The following is a 22,323-nucleotide window of genomic DNA, read 5'->3' as shown; positions in this document are numbered from 1 at the left end:
GACACCACGAATGGACAAAAAAGACAATTCTGTCGTTTACCCTTGCTGCTGTTGCTACTGTGTTGTAGCTAAAAATGACATCGTTTGTTTTCAGACATTCTCTCCTTCGCGGCGTTCCAGGGACATGCAGGTTCATTAGCGAGTATCGGACAAAGAGACCGTTGTTTACCCTGTTTTCAGTCAGAAGGTAGCTATACTGTACAGTCCTGTGTCAGCGGTGGTGTGCACAGTGTTGTGCTTCTGTTCGTGTTGTTCATGTAACTGTCTGTGTAACTAGCAAAACTGCTGGTTGGCATCTGCCATACAGATCGTTCCTAAAAATACAACAGAATTAAACTCAATGGCTACTTTGTTAGGTACTGTATTGTTGTTGACCATGACATCCCTTTATGACCAAAGTGTACCGATCCTCTTCCAGCAGGATAAGTTGATGTGCCATACCACTCAAATAATCTCATAACAATGAGTTCACTGTACTTAAATGCCCTCTGCAGTCACCAGATTTCAATCCAGTAGAGCACCTTTAAAATGTGGTTGAACAGAAGATTGACATCATGAACGTGCAGCTGACAAATCTGCATCATTGTGTGATGTTAATATAGATCAAAATCTCTGAGTGTTGTTGTTGTTGTATCTATGCCACATAGAATTAAGGTTCTGAAGACAGGAGAGGGGACCAACTCGATTAAAGCAAGATGTACCTCATATAGTGTTTGGTGAATATATAAAAATGTTTAAACACCTTTCCTTTAATATCCCTCTTTTTCAAAACAGTTATGCCACTGGTGAAGACAACAGGGTGCCCAAAATATACACCAAAACAGGAGACAAAGGTTATTTATCATTATAACTCAGACAACACTACCTCACTGTACTTTTGGAATAAGCAATATTTTAAAACACTTTGTCTTGATTCCTTCTTAGGTTTCTCAAGCACATTTACAGGAGAAAGAAGGCCAAAAGAAGATCACATTTTTGAAGCCTTGGGGAATACAGACGAGCTGTCATCAGCTATAGGGTAACATTTCTACAATTCAAATATGGCATGTCATTTTAGCATTTTTTTTATGATATGCCTTGTCTAAAGTTACATTCTTAACTTTAACAGGCTGGCGAGAGAGTTTTGCCTCGATAAACGTCATACATTCACTCATCAATTGGACAAGGTTTGATTTTGTCATACTGCATTTCTTAACTTCTTTCAGTTCTTACACCATAAATTCAGAGATAAGGTTTGTCATCATTTGGCTTTTATCACCACAGATCCAGTGCGTGTTACAAGATGTAGGCTCTAACATTGCTACCCCTCAATCATCTGCAAGAGAAAGCCATATAAGTATGATAGCTTTGGCTAATCAAGTCAGTCTGTTTTTATTTATTGTGTCACATGTGATCACACTTTATTCTGTTTTTTGCAAGAGAGAACAAAATTTATTGCACAGCCAATTGTGGACTTGGAGACCTGGATTGATGAGTTTACAGAAGAACTCCCTCCTTTAACCAGCTTCATTTTACCAGTAAGCTGCGCACGTTTTTACAAATGTTTGCGTGTCCCTGTTGAACTAATATATACTCCTTTTTGTTTTTCCCCACAGTCTGGTGGGAAGAGCAGCGCAGCTTTGCACTTAGCTCGGACAGTCTGTCGGCGAGCAGAGCGCAGGTTAGTTTTAGTATGATCTATGTAAGGTCGTCCTGAATGACGAAGTAATCTGCAGTTGGTTCTGTTCCCCTCCCCATAGCGTTGCTCCAATTGTGCGATCAGGCGAGGCAGATCCAGATGTTGCCAAGTTCTTGAACAGGTCAGTGTTGTACCTTTAAAAAAATAAATATGAAACGTTTCTTCTACTACATAGCTGACAAATATCCTTTCCCTCCCACTCAGGTTAAGTGACTACCTGTTCACAGTCGCCAGATATGCATCTATGAAAGAGGGCAGTGAAGAGAAAATCTACAAGAGGCCAGAATGACCAGTCTCATATGAAGATTAAAATAAAAGCATTACCTTTTGAGATGCATATACTTTATTCAAACTGTAAATACAATACATAGATTTTTTATTTTAATGCATTTTCCCCACATTTAATGTAAAAATCACAGGTCACAATAAACAGTGTACATCCAAAATATTTGTGTCCTATACGTTTTCTATAAGTTTCAAACATACATTTAGACAAGTTAATATACAGTTAACAATTTTCTCCATAGAAATCCATTCTTGTTGGTTCTATAATAATGCGCTTCTGTCTTCCATGGCCTGCTCATAACAAAAGTGGCAGTTTGTTTCATTCCAGCATGGCTGTCATTACCCTCCCACACAGTCACATAATCTGGCACCAGCCCTGGCTTTTCTGGGAAAGGCTGCTGGCCCATGTCATTAGAGACAGATTGCGGTCATCGAAGGGTGGATAGCGCAGGTAGGTCACACATTCAAACCGTGCGCTTCGTAGCAGACAGGATTTCTTGTGAGAAAAGGTATCAAAGCTGTAGCGGCCATGGAAAGAACCCATTCCACTGGCACCTTCAAAGAAAAAAGAAAAAAAAAAAAGGGGGGGGGGGGGGGGGTCAGTTGGTCAGACTGGCAGATCACTTACAGACTGTCCCACCATCAATACTACTACAGCTTAGACTTACCTACTCCACCAAAAGGTAGAGCCACCATCACACTCTGCAGGATGCAATCATTAGAGCAAAAGCTTCCACTGCAGGTCTCACTCATGAGTCTTGAAATCACCTGCAGTGTCAGAAAAGCCACCAAATGATCAGAATAAATCCCACAATGAATTCTGGCTTCAGTCCCCCCCCCCCTTCAATTTGCCTCGTAGACCTACCTTGCCGTTGGTGGAATATGCATACACACAGAGGGGCTTTTCTTGCTTATTGATAAAGCTAATAGCCTCATCCACATTGTCTACAGTCAAAATAGGAAGAACTGGACCAAAGATCTCCTTTTGCATGACGGGGTCTGATTCAGCCACATCTGTCAAAACTGTTGGAGCTTCAGATTTAAAAAATAAAATAAAATTACAGCCATGTTAAAGCAATCTATTAAGTGCAATATGTGTCAAGGAATTCAGCTTTTCATACCAATATATTTCTCTGCTTCTATCACGTGCCCACCCACAGCCACCTTGCCAGATCTCCATAATATATCTCTAGTACGGTTAAAGATCTCTAGATTGACTATCCGGCCAAAGCTACGTGACTCTTGGGGATTAGAGCCATAAAACTCCATCAGGCAGCACTTGAGGGCCTGCACCAGCCGAGCTTTGACATCTGTGTGGCATAAAATGTAGTCAGGAGCCACCAAACTCTGTCCAGCATTATGAAAACGTGCCCAAGCAATGCGCTGCACAGTGGTGGAAATGTCACAGTGCTGGTCCACGTAACATGGGTTCTTCCCTCCCAGAATCAAGGTGACGGGTGTGAGTGTGCGGGCAGCAGCCAGAGCAATTTTGCTTCCATCCTCTTTGTTTCCTGCAGAGTGACAGCCAAGCTTAAACAGTGAACAATTCAAAGAACACTTTTTTTTTTTTTTTTAAATTAAAGGATGACTAATAAAAATTACCTGTAAAGAAAACATGATCAAATTTGAGCTCAATCACTTCAGGCAAGTCACTCATGCCTGCAAGAATCGCATGGAAGCATTCCTTGAGGAAAACAAGAGTTTTGTATGAGAATTCCTTTTGTTCCCCCTCTTCAAACAAGCATCTCTTATAATTCAACTAAACTAAAAGCACACAAACAAACAAAAAAAACAAAAGCAATATCACTGGTGAGTCAGATATTCAGTCATGGATGACAAAGTGCTCAATTCTGAAATGCCAGATTTAAGTATCTCAAAGTGTAATCTCACCAAATGAAAGCTCATTTGATTACAGGCCAATAAAAGGGTACCTGCTCAAACAGATTCTTACAAAGGAGTCAAATTATTCTGGAAGCTAAAACTATGAAGTGTTTCACTCTCACTGTAGCAGCCAAAGTCAGTTATTCTTATGTTAAAGCAAGTAAAGTAAAAATTCATAGTGTGCAGTCTAATCAGCTTCAGAGCAAAAAAAAAGAAAGTATTGCCTTTGATATTTTAAGAATACTGTAAGTTCTTGCAGGGAAAAATCAGTCCCTTTATGCTAGCTTACTCACATTATCCAAGTAGAAGGGAATTAGACGATGGAGAAGCTCTGTTGTGTGCACAGTAGACTCGGAGGGGCTGATGATTGCACAGTTTCCTACACAAATGGAAAATAAAACATCAGTTGCTGTCAGTTAGCCTGAGTGCAGGAGAACTAAATGAGGAAATAATACTGGCTGCACCTGCTGCAATGGCCCCGACCAGTGGCACAAGGCACATTTGTACAGGACTACACCAGGTCCCAATGATAAGCACCACTCCCAGCGGTTCACTGATCACCAGACAGTCGTCCAGTGTGGTGGACTACACAGGCCGAACAAATTACATTACAAGTGAAATAGCACAAGTAAAAAGCTGGTAAGGTTCATCATGACACAAACAGAAAAACCACATGAGCTCATTTTATTCCTTTAGAAAGGGGCAATGCAACTTATGTTTTAATCTGCTTTGCAGGGCTCAGCACAATACATTTCTTTGTAGCAGTACGTGGAATGTTCTCTCGAAAAAGGTCATGATTAATCCCAGTAACATGATAGAAATGCTTTAAACAGTCTTACCAGGTTCCTTTCCACTTTCTGTGGCTGCATCCACTTCTTTAAGTTGTTAATAGCATATAGAGCCTCATTCTTGACCAGGATCAGTTCAGACACAACCGTTTCAAACCGAGGCTGGTTAAAAACAGAGTAGACGAATATGAAGTCAAAGAAAAAAGAAACACATTTGACTCTACCATTAGTTCTCACTATTAAAAACAACAACCCTGCAGGAAGACCGCTTCAGCCCTGACCTTATGGAGGTCCCTTCCAAGTGCATCCACAAAGTCACACTCGTGTTCCTCCAGCATCTGCACCACAGCCTCCAGCTGAGCCAGTCTGAAGTTCTCCTTCAGGGTACGTCCAGCTTGAAAGGCGACTCTAGCCCTCCTCAGGAGATCCACGCTTTCCAGCGGATACGTCTTCAGACAGGAGTCCCCGAGCCTGGTCCTGAAACAGTACGCTAGTTTTAACATCACAAGGCGAATGCGCACAATCAGTCCCCCCCCCCCCACACACACACACACACACACACACACACACACACTTTTATCATTGCACCTTCTGCATGTTAGCCGTCCATGTCTCTGACAAGCAGAGCACGCCTTTACTTTTCCACTCATGTCTGTCTGTGTCAGTCAATAAATCTCTACCGCTGGCCTTTCCGAATGAACCAGTGTGAAGTTAAGCTTGTGCACCCGCTCAGCAAGAGCCTCCCACCGGCATATACTGAAAATCCGAATAACTGCAGTGCATACAGTCAGGTGATGCACATAAAACTAACAAAGCTGAACGCTTAAGCTGAGCCACCCAGAACAGCTGTATCTAATCTAAGGTCATTTGCAATAATAAGTCTCAATTTCTCGCAAGTAGGCCAAAACAAAGGTCTTTTCACTTATTTTTATTTTTTACCTGCGCAGCGCCTTAAACCATCGTGCTGGAGTCGGACTCGGAGGACGGCTCATGGTTATTGAGAAGCTTCAATCTCAGGCAGCAGCCGGAGTAAAAACGACCAGCAGCTTTCCCAGCAGCACCGTTCACCTCTCATGAAGGGTCACACGGTGCAATCAGAGAGAGAGCGCGAGAGAGAGTTGCTTCAGACGAGCGTATTTACACGATAATCCCCCATCCACGGTATTCAAGGGAACCAGAAAATGTACCAATCCCACAGCCTGATGTTAATGTCTCATGCATTCTGTGAATTACCAGCCTTTTACAAAGGCCTGTGTCTCGGGCCCATGCGTGTTTCCACTGTTTGCTTTTTCTTTTTTTCTAAACAGGATCTCGCTCTACAGGTGTTTGTAATCAACTAATTAACGAATGAAAAAAAACCCACAAATTGTGATCAAATGATTTATATAACACTCGAGTACACTATTTAACATTACAGGAGGAGGTATCTTACAAATGGACAAATCTTACATGGATATTTTAAATCAATAATGCGCCTTACTATAGTGCAGCGAGATTCATAGACATTCACTTTTAAAAAGAGAAAGGGGGAACAAAAAAAACTTAAAAAGAGCGGTTGAGAACATTTCCGGGATAATTTCCTTTTATTTATTCATTTGTTGTACTAAAAGAGTCAGCATCAGCAATCACTGGTACACTCAAAGTCTTCTCTTGACATCATTTAAACAGATGAGCCACCTCATCGGGAGACAGACAAGCATGTGAGGTATCTTTCACCACTCTTGCACACTACCACACACACGCACTCGTGAGCAGTTGCAGTAGTGTGTCATATAAATCCATTTGCAGTGCTTTCAGTTCTTGCTCAAATACTTTAAGGATCCCCTTAACTGATTTGTCAGGTTTGATTTTAACATCCTTTAACATCATTATTAGATTATTAGATAAATTTATTACAACCAGTCTTATGTGTATATATGTAATGGTTGCATTTTCATTATAAATCACTTATTTTTTTCACGAGTTAGTGGCCATCATATAACTTCTTAGAAACATGGTTACATATTAACAAAAATCTCAATTTTCATTCATGACAAAAACTTTTTTTTGCATAATAAAGAACTTTGTTAAGATTAGACTTTTTTCCTTCTTCTTCTATCGCTTTTAATGATGCAGTCCTTTTTTTTTCTCCAAATAACCAAAAGTCTGTGCCTGGACTTTCTGCTGTAAATGAACCCTGTGTAAGGTAAAAATTTTTAAGCTTATAAAGTCACATTCACTCTCATGTCCCTTTCCCCCTCCCTCCCAACTGCCGCAAACAGCAAAATTGTGTGCAACGTTTCCAAGGGAACATCATCAAGTCAAGCGGTCGCATTTGGTTGACGAACCAGTCCATGACATCATTCTTTTCCGCATGGCTTCAAAAGTCCACAGAGATCACAGAGCATTGTAGTGAAGCCCTCCGCGGTTGTTGTGGTATTACAGTGGTTCCGCTCTGTGTTGCTCCTATAAGCAGAGAATATATCCAGGACCATAGCCCCCACATTTCTATGGCTTGTTTCCAAATCGTGGTTATTGGTTACGGTTGAAACACAGTCAAGCGTGTGAGCAACAGGTGACGACGATTCGTGAGGCACTCGGCATTAATCCAAGGTGTAGTGAGATTATTTATTTTTCCCTAGCATTAGATACACAGAGTAAGAAGACTGGTTTGCTTTGCTCTTCTTCGTGTTTTTAAGGTGGAAGTTGTGCAACATGGAACAGCTGCAAACACAAATACTGACAAAACATTTCCAGTTCTTTTGGTCAAAAGTAACTGATGCTACAGAAACGACATCTTTCTTTCTTTCTTTTCTTTTTCTTAAATCGAAGAGTAAGATCAAACCTTTTAGGGGATTATTTGCTGCGGCACTGGAACTGAGGCAGATTGTTGGTTTTTAAGATCTACTGGGAACATGAAAACCAGAAGGCCAACGTCTCTCTCAGGTGGACCCAGTGTCTTTTAGTGGGGAGAAAAGGGACAGAGCTCAAAAACGATTTTCCTTAAAAACGGGACATAACGTAACGGACAGGATCGGCGTTATGAGCCACCACTCCTTCAAGGAGACTGAACACAAAACATTGATTTGTCTTCCACTTATACGAGAAGCATCATGTTCAGGAAAGACACATTAAGACTCATTCAATATAAGCTGAAGGGTGCCGGGATAATGGAATGCAAGCTTACAAGTAACAATGCATCGCTTAGTTTTACACAAGTGAATCGACAATGTGTGTAATGGCTTGCATTGCTTCTGTATTGCTTTCCAGTTCGCTTAAAGTGGGAGTGTTAGACTCATTATTCTGTTAAGCCTGAGAAACATGTATACTCAGTTTCTGGAGGGGTAAAAAGAGAGAGGAAGATGTTAGAAATTGGATTGTTCTGCAGAAACAGCATCCCCCTTTTGATGGGAGACACAGCTTAACTGGAGCTCACTCCCTTAGAGCTCATCCAGATTATAAAAGAGACAAAAAAAGAAGTAAAGGGTCCTTCAAGAGTCCTGTTTTGTTTGAGTGATGCCCCTTTGATGTTAAAGGCTCCAACGCAGGTAAGCTGAGCCTCTTGCTTGGTATCAGACTGTATAATACAGCCCTCCTGTGCAGATTGTCCTGATGCAACAGAGTTAGGAGAGCTCAAAGCCTGTGTTCATACTGATAGCGTAGCGCAGCTTGTCACGTAGGATGCTTTTCTTGCTGTAGTTGGGGAGCTTGAGCAGGTTGAAACATGTAGATGAAGTCGGAAGTCGCCCACCAGGCTCCCTCTTTCGGATGGTGAAGAAGCCCCGGAGGACACTGCCGAGGGTGTCCCCAGTGTCCTACACACATCGGAGAAAATGTCAAATTCATCAGAACACAAGGACACAATCATAACACAGGAATTAACCTAGCAGCACATAATATTGGTATAGACCTTTAGGTTTAACTTAATCAACAGCAGAAGGCTTGACAGCCATCTTTATACACAGTCCTTTATTTTCAGGAGTTCCAATCAAATATATCAGGACAAATAAACACAATCATAAATAAAATGTTGATGTTTAACAGCTCATGGAGAACCTTTCACGGCTGAAACTCGCTAAGATCACCAAACAATGTCTTTCCTCCTTTGTGATGATTTGTCTGGGAAGTTGGTGTTTGTTAGCTTAAATTTTGTCGTCAGCAAATGAAATACAGCGATCCCACTAAGAACATAATCTAATTAATGTAAATGATTCAGGCAACTGTCTGCTTATCCTCGGTTCTCCAGGCTGAATCTGAATAGAAATTGTAGCCCTCTCTAGATTTTAATTGTGCACATCAGAGCTCATCCAGCTCTTTCTTTCTTCTGTCATATAATACCATCCCACTACCTTCACTATTGTTTATATACGATGTTTGCTTAACATAACAAGCCATTTCAGGGATTCTACATTACTTTTTCCGTCCTGTCTTTCTATTACCTTTAACCTTTTATCTAAAATGAAATGTGTAAAGTTTGCACTGCTTTTTGTTATATAACTGTGGTATTATATACTGTGTTAGTGTCTAAAAATATATATTCCTAACTCTTTTTTTCTTACCTGATCATCTGAAACTTCCACACAACGGATGGAGAAAGGCGGTTTGAGGTAGGCAAAACCTAGAAGAGGTGGCCTTGAGCAGCTGGTAACAAACTGTGAAAACACATTAAAAAAAAAAAAAGATAATAAATTGTTAAACTATTGTGGCCCCAATAAAAAAAAAATTATCCGGCTCAACAAATGACACCTTACTTTGAGGAACATAGCCCTCTCCTCAGCACTGAAATCACTGGACAGGATGTCCCACAGCCAGATGATGACACGATGGCTGCTGTGAAAACCTCCATAGTAGACCGTGTGTTTCCTGAGAATGATGAACATATTTAACTGTTTGTACAAACAGAAAGCATGTACTACAAGCAAAAGACATCCTCCGTATTCGAAAAAAAAAGACAAAGGTAAATTGGTACATACTTTAGGTCATCTAGATCAATCTCCGCATTATCTCCTGAAATGAGACGCTGAACCTCAGGGGTGGAAAACATGTGCAACCACTCCGGATTAATGATGCTGCGGAAGCCTCGGATGAAAGCAGCTGTCTGCTCCTTAATTTGTGTGTGCATGCGGAAGTGGGCCATGAGGTGGATGTAGCTGATTCTGCAGGACATGACAAAGATAACATCATCAAGATAACTGGTGAATTCTACAGAATACAAAAAGTCAACAAAACAACATTTCAGACATGAAGTGCTTTCATATCCGTTTATTGTTTTACCAAATTTAAATGCACATACTTGTTTTCATTGGTAACTGGCATGGTTTTTCCCCCAGGTATCAACTCATGACAGACAAGCTACAATGAAACATACAGTTAACTCTTAACTAATGTATTTTGTATATTTATAAATTAAAATGTATAAACATATCCCATCCTTACCTGCCCCATAACATCCTCATCATAGGATAATGTCAGCCCCAGATCCCCTACATCTCCATCATAGCGCTGAAAACAAATCAGAAGTGAAATATGCCCTGGATATCGGACACTGAAATACAACTACGTGAGCTGCAAATTGCAAAAAAGACAAAGTCAAAAGTGTGTGTAGTTACCTTAATGGAAGTGAGGTTCTTGTAAAACTCTGAATCCAGTGAGGGAAGCTCATCAATGGAGCTGTAGAAAGTGCTGTGGTGGTGACCCAAGACTTGGCTAAGGAAGAACGAGGCAAAAGGGACGTCCACAACAATGCCCTGAATAGGCAGAAGTGACAGTGAAACACTGAAGCTCAACCAAACATTTTGTTTGAAATGTATTCAAAGATCTTACAGACATGGTATATTTTAGACATGACACGTACCTCATATACAGCTTTCCCGAGCATCTTCCCCACAAACTCAAACAGCTGCAAATGATTCTCATGGATGTAAGACGTGGGCGAAGGATACAGCCTCTCGTTTCCACTTGTGGTCTACAACAAACAATCATCACAACATATTCAGAAAAAAAAGAAAACACACTGAAATTTCACTACTTAAGGCTTCATGTTTGAAGAATGTCAACCATTTGTTTGAGTTACCTTAAAGAGGTTGAGAGCAGGATTAAAGACTTTCTTAATGATCTCCTCTAAAAACTCCTTGAAGACACCATCCTGGTCGATTCCAGCCTCATCCACACCCAGGTCGTTCACAAACTTCACCCGAATTACGCCTTTTATGGAATTCACTGGTAACCGGCGCAGTTGGTCGTATCCATCCTTAAGACAGGGAAATCCTGGTTTTATTAAGGAACAATATATTTGCTTTCGTCCAAGTAAATCTATTTGACTGGCTGAAGCCATACCTCTAACATCCGCGAGCGCCGAATGGTAATATGGGTGACATGCGGCGAAGCAGAGCTCGTTTCCACCAGTCCTAAGCTTTCTTTCTCCTTCGTAACAATGTTCCTGAACAGCAGCACCCTCTAAATTGAGAGAAAAAATAATTACACAACTGACCCCCCTCTCACTGCTATAAATGAAAGAATTCCATTTACTCACATTTTTATGTGGGATAACGTGTGGGATGTACTGGAGTAAAAGCTGCGCTCTCTTCTTGCCTTTCTCCAACTCTTGGAACAACAGGCTAGGCTTTAGATCCCTGAATGCAACAGCAGCAACATGTAAAGATGTGCTTATAAAAAAATGTATATGTATATATATATATATATATATATATATATATATATATATATCACGTAAACATGTCATTCTGAAACACAAGGCTATTCATGCTGTTTGTATTTACTTGCGCAGCCAGTGGTCGTCAGGAGTGAACCTTCGCCTGCAGTCTCGCTCATAAAGCACCATCAGCCAGCCATGAACGCTGTGGAACAACTCCAGTTTCTCTCCCTTTGCGTTTTCTATTAAACACAAAATACACAACAGACGTTTCAATAAGAAAGCATGACCTGCGTAACAGGTGCCATTGTGACACCGCACTCACCCAAGATGCCATCCCATATCATCTTGTACACAAATGTGTTCAGAAAAGAGGAGATAGTAACGAGTTCCTCTATCTTGAAGGACGTTTGTTCTTCATATACTTCAATGTCATCCAGAATTCTGTAACACATTGAAGGTGTGTCATAAAATGCTGCAACCACCTTTTAGAAAGCATGGCTAATGAAAGTAAATAAATAATCTGTGAAATTACGTGATAAGGTGCCGCGAGCAGTCACAGAAGAGCATGAGCATAGCAAGGAGCTGTTTTGACTCTTCAGTGTCATTGTTCAGACACTCCATGAAGAGTTTGAGGCCTCCCTGAGGACCCAGCTCACAGATGAAAGCCCAAAGTTTGGGCAAAAGGTCATCAAGATGTGTAAGACCTTTAAAAAAAACAGAATAAGCAGAGACTGAGTATTGTATCCTTCGTACTTTCAAGTTTAGATAAAATACCAGATCTTTGGACTGACCAGTGAGTATCTGGAGGCGTATTTGCGTCAGTGTAGACAGTGCGGTCTGGTAGAGCACACAGATGCTGCACACTTTCTGAACTTCAGCTGAGTCGACCCGCTTCCCTCCGACTGGTTTCAGGATGTTACGCACGGAGGCTGACTTCTGAAATGCTCGTTTGAAAAGGTCTTTAAAAAAAAAAAAAAAAACAGAGACACAGGAGTTCAAAAAGTATTCAAAACCTTTATTAAAAAACAAACAAACATTGTGCTTATTTAAAAATATCACAACAGAACTTAGGAACTTACTTTTAACTGGTAGGTTATTTTGTGAAGTGCTAGGTTGTGGTGGTGGGGGAGTGGGCTCCTGACTCTCCAGCTTTTTAGAAAGGACGTCACTGAAAAGAGTTCTAATAACAGGCACGCCCCACAGGTGCTGAAGCTGTTTTGTTACCAAGGGCATTGACTCATTGAGACTGCAGAGAACAGAAGACAAATAAGGCAGGTGGGAGAAAATAGTTAAGTACACCATTTTAGCAAAAGAAAAGTGAAAGTATGCAAGAATACAAACATGTAGACATATTTTCTTCTTCTTTTGGTTGCTCGCTTCAAGGGTCGACAAAGCAGATCATCTACCTCCATCTCACCCTATCTCGAGTATCCTCCTCTGTCACACCAACCCTCAACTCGTCCTCCTTCATGACATCCATGAATCTTCTTTGCGATGTTCCTCTTTTCCTCCTGCCTGGCAGCTCCATCTTTACCATCCTTTGTCCTGTGTATCTACTATCCCTCTTCTGCACGCTTCCAAACCACCTCAGCCCTGCCTTTCTCCAAACTGCTCTACCTGACTTGTCCCTCTAATCTTCTCTATCCTGGTCACTCCCAATTTAAATTTAATATCTTCAACTCTGTCACCTCCAGCTTCACCTGCTTTCTCGTTGGATGGTTGAACCCACGTATTTAAACTTAGCTTCACTATCTCTACTTCTTGTAGCTTCATCTTACCACCTGTCTCCCTGCACTCACTACAGATCACAATGCCATCTTCAAACATCATGCAGACTCTTGCCAGAGATTATCTGTCAGTCCATCCATCACCACCGCAAACCAGAAAAGGCTCAGATTCTGGGATTCCTGTGCCAGACCGAATCCCACTCCTACTTTGAACCGATCTGTAACTCCTACCACTCGCCTCACCACTGCACCACCCTCATATACCTCTCTGCCTATTCTGATTTCTTCGTGCAGTACTACATTTCCTCTCTTGGTACCCTATTATATGATTTCTCCAGATCCACAAAAACAAAGCACAACTCTTTCTGATCTTCTCTATACTTCACCATCAACACTTTCAAAGCAAACATTGCATGTGTATGATAGATTGTTTCATGTTTATTTTCTTCACGGACTATATACATAATGTATTAATCACATAAAGGGAAAGTGCTCTTTCTCAGCATGAAGCCATACTGCTGCTCGTTGATCATCATGGCTCTTCTTAAACTAGCTTCAACATCTTTTTCCCACATATTCATGCCACGGCTCATCAACTCTATCCCTCTGTTGTTGCTACAACTTTGCACCTTTGTCCTTGAAAATCGGTTCTCCATTGCACTTCACTCAGGTGTCCTTTCACTCTCCAAGATTGTCTTAAACAATCAGGTTAAAAAGTCCAGTGCCCTTTCTTCTAGACATCTCCATACCTCCTTAGGTATGTGAAATGGGCCAGCCATATATGTTAACTTAATACACTGTCTAAGTTTTAAATTGAAGCTTTGGGAATCACTATTCCAAGTGAATATGAACTGATTCATATGATTTAAACAAACATGAAGAATTTAACTTACCCATAGTCCACAGTTTGCGAGAACCAGCCCAGCACTTGGTGCCAGTGAGTTAGGTTGGACTTCTTCTGGGATACATATCTCTGGCAGTAGGACAGCATGTCAGTCAGGTCCTTCACAAAGTGGTTGGCCTCCTCTTCAAGCACTTTCTCATTAAGGTAGCCTAAGTGAATTAGGTTTCCTATCAAAAATGAGAAGGAGACATTTAAATAGATATAACTTAGTTGTTTATTAATTTGTACACAAGATGCAACTGACTGAATGTGCACAATTCTTTGAACCAAAATACTATACCTAGTAGACACAGTGTGTGGCTGCCCTCAAGACACACACAGATATCCGAACACTGTTCTTCTCTACTGAGAAACAGAATGAATTTCCGCAGCAGGTCATGCGTCTGGATAGATGCCATGCACTGTCAAGGCAAAGAAAATATTAATAAATACTTCCTTACATTTTATTACATTGTCTCACTATGCAATGAAAAACACACATCACAGTGCTTTCACCTCTGGAGTAAGCCCACTGAGGTGGGTTATGATGGCTGGGACTGACATGATGTGGATGAGGAATGATCTCAGCAGATTCTCAGAAAAGTGAGCAGCAATGACGGGCCTGAAAAATACTTGATTTAGTTACAAACGTAGCCTGAAAACAAAAATATAAGTTATAAACAGAACAAACAGACATAACACAACAGCAATTACCATGTCTCCTCTACTTAATTAAAGCTGAAATATTAGCTTACCTTAATGACAAAGTGAAAATGGCTGTCAGAGTGCCTTTGGACAGAGACGGTTTAGAACGAGCCAAGCCATTGGTCAGCAAGATCTAAAGAAGAAAAGCTGACATACAGTGAGCCTTGCATTTCAGAAGAAAGGCAATGTCACACTATTTCAACGCATATCTTTATAAAAATGAGCAAATGATTCGTAATACTGAACCTGCAGTATTGAGTAAAATCCCTTTTGATTGAGATGGCCCATAATATTTTCACAAATCCTTGTCAAAGCAGGCCTGAGAGCCTCACCTAAAATATTCAGAGGAAATTATATTTTTCTTCCTTGCAAAAAGCAAGACCATGAAACATTTTCCAAAGCTCGAGTTCAGGCTTACCCTTTCCCCTGACTATCCGCCAGGTTGATGTGTCTGTGAAGGTTACTAGCATGGTGAGGTACAGTGTCACCAGTTTGTTGTCCTGAAGTATGTCAGGCTGGAAATCACAAAACATGCAGTTATTTTTATTATTGCACATTTATAGTGATAAAATGAATATCAAAACCTATTTTCGAGCTTTAAATTAAGATTAACCTTTAAATTTTTCAGCAGTTGACAGCAAGTCCAAAGCACATCTTTTATCTGTTTGAGCCAGGGAATAGTGAGGTCTTTGGACAGAGCCAAGGAAACATACCACACCTGAGGGCCAAACAGCCAAAAAGCCATTAAGATGAGAATATGATTGAAAAAGTGTTCAGCATGAAGAGACTTTAAACGCATGCATGTTTACCTTAGGTTCATTTTCCACCTCCATGCTGGCTAGGATAGCACGACAGAGCTTCTCAAACCTCTGAAAAACAAAATAAGAGCCACTTGAATTGCCGAGCAAATGACATGTATATAAACTACTACTGCTAAGTTTACAGAACCCTCAAGGGTCTGTCAAAAGTGTCAATAATGGTAAGTGCAGATATGAAACTCAACTTACTTTTACCAGCTATTTGACAATGGTTATTATTAACATATTGATTTAAATACTTGTATAGCTGGTAACTCACCATCTTATCCTCTTGGCAATATATGAATAGTAATTTGCGGGCAATTTTGAAAATTGAAAGTGCATTTCTTTTAGATGTCCCAGTTTCAGAAGCTTGAAAGTAGTCATCAATCTCTTTCCTGTTTAGAGAAGAGGGGAAACACACACACACACGCAATGAATATAATATTCACTCATTGCATCTATGGTAAAAGCAGTGAACCAAGCTCTTTAAATCACAGTTTTCTAAGAAATCTGCAACAAGAAACCAGTGATCACCTTATTTGCTTCTGGAGCCTGCAGCGACATATAAATCTTCTGACCAGAGCTTGAATGATAATTGCTGCTCTCTCCTTCTCCTTCTGCCCCTTTCTCTCCTCTCTGGCCTGCCTGGCTTTGTCCAGGAACTCGGACTTGGAGCTTTGAGGTACACTAAACATCGTGCACCCTGGGAAGAAATTATTCAAAATCGCTTGACCGACCGACAACTTGGCATTTTGGCAGTGGTACCAGCGAAAACATCCGCTCTTTAGGAAGTCTGTGATAAGACAACATCTATGTTGTTTTCAGTAAACTTACCTGCGACAGTTAAGTTCAGAGGATTTTGTCTGTCCTTTGGGCTCACCTTCCGCTATAGCTCCTCAGTCATTTGGGTGTCCATGAGATCCATGTAGGAGAAGAGCAAATTTATTTATTTATTTATTTAAAAAGGAGGCTAACTTGCCATCTCCGGAGCGAAACAGTAAAAATCGAGCAGTGCTGGTTAGCACATAGGGCTAGTTAGCTACTTGCTGGATTAATACGGATCCGGGTGAATTTATTCACATCAATTTCGAGATATTTCTCATCACAGCGGGCTTAGATTTTATCTCATGTCAATGACAGTCTCGCAAACGCCGCGAACACACCGTTTCGAAATGTAAACAATGAGAGGAGATCAGTACATTGACTGCAGCCATTAATCCCCTGTGTCGCATTAAATGAGTCCGGGTAGCGTTTGTCTCCAATTATAACTCGCGATTCGAGAGTCGGTATTAATAAAATGTCTGCTATGTGGCAAGCTATCTTGGGTGGTATTGTGACAACAGCGACTTTGTATTTCTGGCGTTGAATAAAGCTACAACCCAGTATGCTGAGTGGGTGGAGGGGGGACTATTATCCCTGTTACCCCTTAAAAAGCGGAAATATTTTAATGTAATTAAAACGTTTTGGGTTTTTTTCAAATATGCGAGTAACAATATTAGGGTATAACGGATGGGATGTAACGCGAGCTGAGGGAAACTACTGCGTTTTTATTTATTTATCATTTATCACTGCCGGGACACTTTTGCACTTTAACATAAAAATGTCACCTGCCCCTTTAAACACAACTCCGGACGGTTGACGTCATTTTAATAACTGCGCAGCAGTGCACCGGAAGGAAGTGGGTGTTAGCTGACTGACGTTAGCAAGCTACAATTACGAAGTTTGCTGTGGGTTCTATGGTAAATATGGTCGTTTTTCTGTTTTTGTTCTTTAATTTAATAGACATGCTGTCGATATAATATAAAGAATGCTATTTTATGGTTCGTGTTGTAGTATATCATGTTTTGGTTGGTTTAAAACAATGTCGATAACTTTATTTAATGCTAACTAGCTCATTAGCCGGGCTGGCTAAAATGAAAATTGTACTCGCTGGATTAAAGGATACGGCCCAGTGTTTGACTGGAAACAACTCCGAAAGTCCGTATAAATTTAATGACGCTTTATAGTAATGTAGTTAAATGCATATTAGATATATAACAAAAGTGCGTGTTCATAGCTGAGAAATTAAAAGACAATGCATGGGCTTCTGTCAAATGATGTCACACACCCTCATTCCCTTTAAACTACGTAGAAAATTAAAAAGTAAACAACGAGACAAATGAACAAAAACACGTAGTAAAAACTGTAGTAATAATTAAAAATTTCAAAAGTAAGCCCCTGAAAATCGCTTTCTAAAAGAAAGTCAGATAATGCTAGCTGGAGTGATGCCACAAGGCTCAGTTCCCGCAACCACCCTATTGTCTCCAGTCTTGTACGAGGGACAACCAATACATTTTAAGCCTACAGGATCTTTAGTAAGAAGCTGAGATAAATAGTCTCGAACTTCTCCATTTAGTGCTCTGTATGCAACTGAGACTTTTAAACGAGTTTCGAAGTCAACTGGGTGCCAATAGAGAAACTATAAAAGTGGTAATGTGAGCTTGCTTACTTGGATGTGTTAAGAGGAATGGCTGCAGTATCTTCTATTGTTTGGAGGTGTGATAGAGTTGATTTATATAAGATGGTAAGCAGGGCATTACAGTATAGGCATGATGAATCAAATGGATGAAAAATTTTCTCCTGTTTAGCTTTAGAGATGATTTCGAAATGTTACTTTAAATGAAAGAAACAAGACCATAAAATAGATTAGACATGCAAATGAAAGTCCAGAGAATAATCAAATATAACATCTAGATTATGAACACGGAGCTTAGCAGATGAGCAAAGGAAGTAAGCACTTCACTGATACAGATTTTTCATGTGTTTATGTTTATGCATTTTCCTACATTACTCCCTTAAGAAGGCTACTACTTTTCTCCAGGTTTTGAGAGTTGTTAGCTCTCAGATATCAGAGTGCATTGCCAGAACAATAAATGGGGCACTGTAAATATAATTTTGCTTTTCTTCGTCATCCTGATTCTTAAATCAGAAGCAATCTGTAGGTTCATACTGTCAGGACATGTTAGAATAATACTACCATTAAACTGATCTTTCCAATTGTATATGTAGTCTGATATTACTCATTTGTCTTAGCCATTTAAGGTGCTGTTTGGTGTTACTGTTACCACCTTTAGAAAAAAATAAAGAAACAATGAACATTCAATAATTAAAATGTAACAGTTCATTGCCTAATCCACGGATATCCATGTGTGACTTTGTTGTATTTTGTATTGTTCTAGGAAGAGATGTCAGGAGAGAGCGTGGTGAGCTCGCCAGTGCCGGCAGCTACAACCCGGACTACGTCCTTCAAAAGCTCCAGCCCCAGCTCAAAATATGTGAAGTTGAATGTGGGTGGCGCACTGTACTACACTACAATGCAGACACTAACTAAACAGGACACAATGCTCAAAGCAATGTTCAGTGGGAGAATGGAGGTCCTCACAGATAGTGAAGGTGAGCTGTTAGTAAAACCTTGATCATATGCAGCAATTATTCCATCACTGCAGTTAAACTGTTACTGATGTTTTGGCATTTGATACATATAGGTTGGATCCTGATTGATCGGTGTGGGAAACATTTTGGAACAATCCTTAACTACCTTAGAGATGGCGCAGTCCCACTCCCAGACAGTCGACGGGAAACCGAGGAGCTCCTTGCTGAGGCCAAGTATTATCTTGTCCAAGGCCTTGCCGATGAATGCACAGCTGCCTTGCAGGTACAATCATTACAAAGTTGCTTACCTTTGGAGTAAATGTTAAGTAACTAAGTTTCAGCAAAGTCATTGATACATTTAAAATTACTAAATTTACATTTTGGAATCTACATTCTCTTTATGTTAAACATGCTATGTTCCCACCATAATCTTCATTAGCTCCCTTTTCCCATGAATGTTCTGTTGTCTTTTTTTGCTTTTTAATGCAGTCATAAATGTGACTAGCATTAGTCTGTGTATTTTAAAGAATGAAATTAAGTGTTATAAACAAAAACCCAATTAACCAAACAAAAATTACAAGTCAAAATCTGTTTTCATTTTTATCTGGAAACAGCAGCAGCAGAAATATTTATTAAAATGCTTTTTGACAGCAGCTTTTTTGGTATCTAATAACAGGTGTCCACAGGCATCACTAATGATATATATTGTTATATTTTATAACAAAGTTATAAAATATAACAAAATAGCTCTAATAAATACACATAGTTCTAATTATAAATATTACAGTATATCACACAAGATTAAAAATTTATAGTTGGCAGTGAGGTTCCCTTCTTATAATATTAAGTGTAATTTTCTCTGTAGAGGATGTTATAATAAGAGTGTGGAACTATTGTAGTTTGTACTGTACTTTTCATGGAGGAATTGTATAGAAAGAGTCACAGGCAGGAACAATTTCGATCATGGCTCAAGAGTTGGGAGTTCGCCTTGTAATCGGAAGGTTGCCGGTTCGAGCCCCGGCTTGGACAGTCTCAGTCGTTGTGTCCGTGGGCAAGACACTTCACCTGTTGCCTATTGGTGGTGGTCAGAGGGCCCGGTGGCACCAGTGTCCGGCAGCCTCGCCTCTGTCAGCCACAGCCACCCAGTGCGCCCCAGGGTCGCTGTGGCTACAATGTAGCTTGCCATCACCAGTGTGTGAATGTGTGTGTGAATGGGTGGATGACTGGATATGTAAAGCGCTTTGGGGTCCTTAGGGACTAGTAAAGCGCTATATAAATACAGGCCATTTACCATTTCATTCAGTGGTGCATTTGTTAGTCTCTCACTGAACGTGCTCCCGTGATTGGCCATCACGTCATGCAGTGGGTGGGAGGCATTGCCCAGCATTGTCCTTATCTTGAACAACATCTGCCTCTCTGACACCACCTTTAGAGAGTCCAGCTCCACGTGAAAAAAATACATTTAATAAAAGTTTTCATCCTTTTTTTGTTTTTTTTGTTTCTCTTTTTTTCCACACGTAAGTCTGTACCAACAGAATGGGATCCTGTGAAATTAACAATATGCAGCAGTTTTGTGTGTTTGTGTAATGCTTTCAGTGGGAAAATGTCTTTTTTCCAGAACAAGGAAACATATGAACCCCTTTGTAAAGTGCCTCTGATGACATCCTCCAAAGAGGAGCAGAGGCTGATTGCTACCTCAAATAAGGTATGCTATGTCTGTAATATAATGTGCAGCAACTCATTTAGAATCAAGACATTTTTCATTTAGATTTTTCTTTTTTTAAAAGACTAACTCGGTTATCTTCACAGCCAACAGTCAAACTGCTGTATAACAGAAGCAACAACAAGTATTCATACACCAGGTGAGCCCGATCATGGGGTCAAGTTTGTCTAGATTAAAAAAAAAAAAAAATCAAGTCGTTACATACACTCAAGTCAGTTATCATAATAAGTGACCTCTCTTTTAACTTTCTTTCCTCCACAGCAATTCTGATGACAACATGCTAAAAAATATTGAGCTTTTTGACAAACTGTCGTTGCGGTTCAATGGGCGAGTGCTCTTCATCAAAGACGTGATTGGGGATGAGATCTGTTGCTGGTCTTTTTATGGGCAGGGGCGTAAAATTGCTGAAGTGTGTTGCACTTCCATTGTTTATGCCACTGAAAAGAAGCAGACAAAGGTAAATATTCTTTGAGTACTTTGCAGTTTCATAAGCATAGAGCTATGTTATTTTGGCTAAATAAATCTGTCTCTTGAGTAACACTTTACTTTTTTCCTAGGTTGAATTCCCAGAGGCTCGAATCTATGAGGAGACCCTCAACATCCTTTTGTATGAGTCTCATGATGGCAGAGGTCCAGACAATGCTCTGTTAGAGGCCACAGGGGGTCCTGCATGGCGATCTAACCACCTGGATGAGGATGAGGAGCGAGAACGAATTGAGCGCGTCCGTAGGATTCATATCAAACGACCTGATGACCGTACACACCACCACCAGTGATCCTATACTTGGACCAGTCAACCTGTGATCCCAGACAGTATTTGCACTATGTTTGTGCCTTACAACACCCAGCGCCTCCTTCATTTACTTCCCTCATATTTTACCAGCATTCCCCAGAGGATTATTATGACACGAGTGTCATACAGCGGTGTGTAGTGGTGAAGTGATTGTGTGCAGTCCTCTTCTCCAGTTTCCTCTTTGTCATCTTGTGTTTTGTTTTTTTGTCTCTTTTTGTTGGTCATGATAACTTGTATCACTGTTTCTGCTACTGTGTAGAAGCTCATAAACATGGATGCTTGCATTCATCACTGAGTGCAGGAAGAAGGAGGTCCTAATTAAATTACATGCAGAAGACGAGTTATATCATGGAAGCAGCTTGTAATGTAGATAGTTTTTTTCTTTGCCGTGGTCCCAAAAGGTACATTTTAAAGTCTCAAGTGGATGAACCGGGTGTTGTACTTAATGAAGTCACACGGTGGCACTGTTTTACTCTTAGACGATATTAACCAAGGCTATAATGTAGCCTGTCTATAATTCCAAAACCTGAATATTTTCTTTATATCATTAGACAATAAAAAAATTACAGGTGGATGAAGCAATATTCCCTGTAATACTTCTGCCGTATTTAGTTCTAACATTGACGCAGTTCCCTTCACTCCACTAAACAAACCATTATTTTCAGTGGAGGGAACTTGAGCTGTGACCTGAGGTGTTAAATGTACTGGGCTGATTGAATGATGGATGCTGAGGTTGATGTGAATGACTGTAACTAGATATCACTCTAGCAGGAAGGGAACCCTGTCTACAAGCTTATAACAGGGATAGAAATTAGACCTGTCTTTCATCATCGCCTTCATCACAGAATGTACCGTTTGCACACTATAGGTTTAAGTTGTTATATGTTTAACAATCACAGTACTTGTAGGTCTGCTGTACAGAAGTAAACATAAATGTATGTTTTATATTTATACACACTTTATCACAAATAAATTTCTACAGACATTCTTTTGTGCTGCTTTTAATTTACAACAT

The 22,323-nt window shown here is 40.3% G+C and overlaps 4 protein-coding genes across 7 annotated transcripts; 2 read left to right on the top strand and 2 right to left on the bottom strand.

Annotated features, from left to right (window-relative positions):
- Positions 1-2: 2 nt before the first annotated feature.
- On the top strand, positions 3-2,118 carry mmab (metabolism of cobalamin associated B). Of its 2 annotated transcripts, XM_006784228.2 has the most exons (9): positions 3-187; positions 775-833; positions 925-1,018; positions 1,109-1,166; positions 1,264-1,336; positions 1,420-1,517; positions 1,596-1,660; positions 1,740-1,799; positions 1,883-2,118. In XM_006784228.2, the coding sequence occupies exons 1-9, from the start codon at positions 75-77 to the stop codon at positions 1,965-1,967; spliced, it is 705 nt and encodes a 234-aa protein (XP_006784291.2). In that variant the 5' UTR covers positions 3-74; the 3' UTR covers positions 1,968-2,118. The 2 variants fall into 2 exon arrangements, with proteins under 2 accessions (XP_006784291.2, XP_087704834.1); XM_087848708.1 differs by having other exon boundaries at positions 1,420-1,660.
- Positions 2,026-5,695, bottom strand: aldh3b4 (aldehyde dehydrogenase 3 family, member B4). 2 transcript variants are annotated; one of them, XM_087848707.1, is made up of 10 exons: positions 5,572-5,695; positions 4,914-5,109; positions 4,684-4,794; positions 4,309-4,429; positions 4,138-4,223; positions 3,566-3,647; positions 3,085-3,474; positions 2,829-2,995; positions 2,632-2,731; positions 2,026-2,518 (listed from the first exon to the last, which is right to left on the bottom strand). In XM_087848707.1, the coding sequence occupies exons 1-10, from the start codon at positions 5,622-5,624 to the stop codon at positions 2,319-2,321; spliced, it is 1,506 nt and encodes a 501-aa protein (XP_087704833.1). In that variant the 5' UTR covers positions 5,625-5,695; the 3' UTR covers positions 2,026-2,318. The 2 variants fall into 2 exon arrangements, with proteins under 2 accessions (XP_087704833.1, XP_087704831.1); XM_087848705.1 differs by lacking the exon at positions 5,572-5,695 and adding an exon at positions 5,221-5,318.
- A 510-nt stretch (positions 5,696-6,205) lies between these two features.
- ube3b (ubiquitin protein ligase E3B) lies at positions 6,206-16,742 on the bottom strand. Its single transcript, XM_006784227.3, has 27 exons — positions 16,216-16,742; positions 15,916-16,084; positions 15,659-15,776; positions 15,391-15,450; positions 15,195-15,299; positions 15,000-15,096; positions 14,828-14,913; positions 14,632-14,714; positions 14,393-14,498; positions 14,178-14,298; positions 13,887-14,064; positions 12,346-12,512; positions 12,058-12,225; positions 11,799-11,970; positions 11,589-11,707; positions 11,391-11,505; positions 11,144-11,243; positions 10,948-11,067; positions 10,685-10,861; positions 10,466-10,576; positions 10,221-10,358; positions 10,048-10,113; positions 9,905-9,963; positions 9,585-9,767; positions 9,363-9,474; positions 9,171-9,263; positions 6,206-8,426 (listed from the first exon to the last, which is right to left on the bottom strand). The coding sequence occupies exons 2-27, from the start codon at positions 16,074-16,076 to the stop codon at positions 8,235-8,237; spliced, it is 3,207 nt and encodes a 1,068-aa protein (XP_006784290.1). The 5' UTR covers positions 16,077-16,084; positions 16,216-16,742; the 3' UTR covers positions 6,206-8,234.
- A 300-nt stretch (positions 16,743-17,042) lies between these two features.
- Positions 17,043-22,293, top strand: kctd10 (potassium channel tetramerization domain containing 10). Of its 2 annotated transcripts, none has more exons than XM_006784225.1 (7): positions 17,043-17,120; positions 18,600-18,813; positions 18,906-19,075; positions 20,411-20,497; positions 20,602-20,654; positions 20,777-20,972; positions 21,073-22,293. In XM_006784225.1, the coding sequence occupies exons 1-7, from the start codon at positions 17,118-17,120 to the stop codon at positions 21,289-21,291; spliced, it is 942 nt and encodes a 313-aa protein (XP_006784288.1). In that variant the 5' UTR covers positions 17,043-17,117; the 3' UTR covers positions 21,292-22,293. The 2 variants fall into 2 exon arrangements, with proteins under 2 accessions (XP_006784288.1, XP_006784289.1); XM_006784226.2 differs by having other exon boundaries at positions 17,056-17,120; positions 18,604-18,813.
- Positions 22,294-22,323: the final 30 nt, after the last annotated feature.

This window comes from Neolamprologus brichardi, chromosome 12, assembly GCF_056152115.1.
Source record: "Neolamprologus brichardi isolate AB-2024 chromosome 12, ASM5615211v1, whole genome shotgun sequence".
Lineage (NCBI taxonomy): Eukaryota > Metazoa > Chordata > Actinopteri > Cichliformes > Cichlidae > Neolamprologus > Neolamprologus brichardi.
Note: the sequence above shows the minus strand (reverse complement) of the source record. Positions and strands in the feature narration are given on the sequence as shown.

Coding starts and splice junctions, on each gene's coding strand:
- ube3b (XM_006784227.3), bottom strand. CDS start 16,076: ATGTTTAGTGTACCTCAAAGCTCCAAGTCCGAGTTCCTGGACAAAGCC. Junction 9,264..9,362: donor AGAGGGCTATGTTCCTCAAA/GTAAGGTGTCAT, acceptor GTGTTTTCACAG/TTTGTTACCAGCTGCTCAAG. Junction 8,427..9,170: donor TGGAAGTTTCAGATGATCAG/GTAAGAAAAAAA, acceptor CGATGTGTGTAG/GACACTGGGGACACCCTCGG.
- mmab (XM_087848708.1), top strand. CDS start 75: ATGACATCGTTTGTTTTCAGACATTCTCTCCTTCGCGGCGTTCCAGGG. Junction 188..774: donor ACCCTGTTTTCAGTCAGAAG/GTAGCTATACTG, acceptor TTTTCAAAACAG/TTATGCCACTGGTGAAGACA. Junction 834..924: donor CACCAAAACAGGAGACAAAG/GTTATTTATCAT, acceptor ATTCCTTCTTAG/GTTTCTCAAGCACATTTACA.
- kctd10 (XM_006784225.1), top strand. Junction 19,076..20,410: donor AATGCACAGCTGCCTTGCAG/GTACAATCATTA, acceptor TCTTTTTTCCAG/AACAAGGAAACATATGAACC. Junction 20,655..20,776: donor AACAAGTATTCATACACCAG/GTGAGCCCGATC, acceptor TTTCCTCCACAG/CAATTCTGATGACAACATGC.
- aldh3b4 (XM_087848705.1), bottom strand. CDS start 5,282: ATGAGTGGAAAAGTAAAGGCGTGCTCTGCTTGTCAGAGACATGGACGG. Junction 5,110..5,220: donor GGACGGCTAACATGCAGAAG/GTGCAATGATAA, acceptor GTACTGTTTCAG/GACCAGGCTCGGGGACTCCT. Junction 2,519..2,631: donor TCTACCTTTTGGTGGAGTAG/GTAAGTCTAAGC, acceptor TTTTCTTTGAAG/GTGCCAGTGGAATGGGTTCT.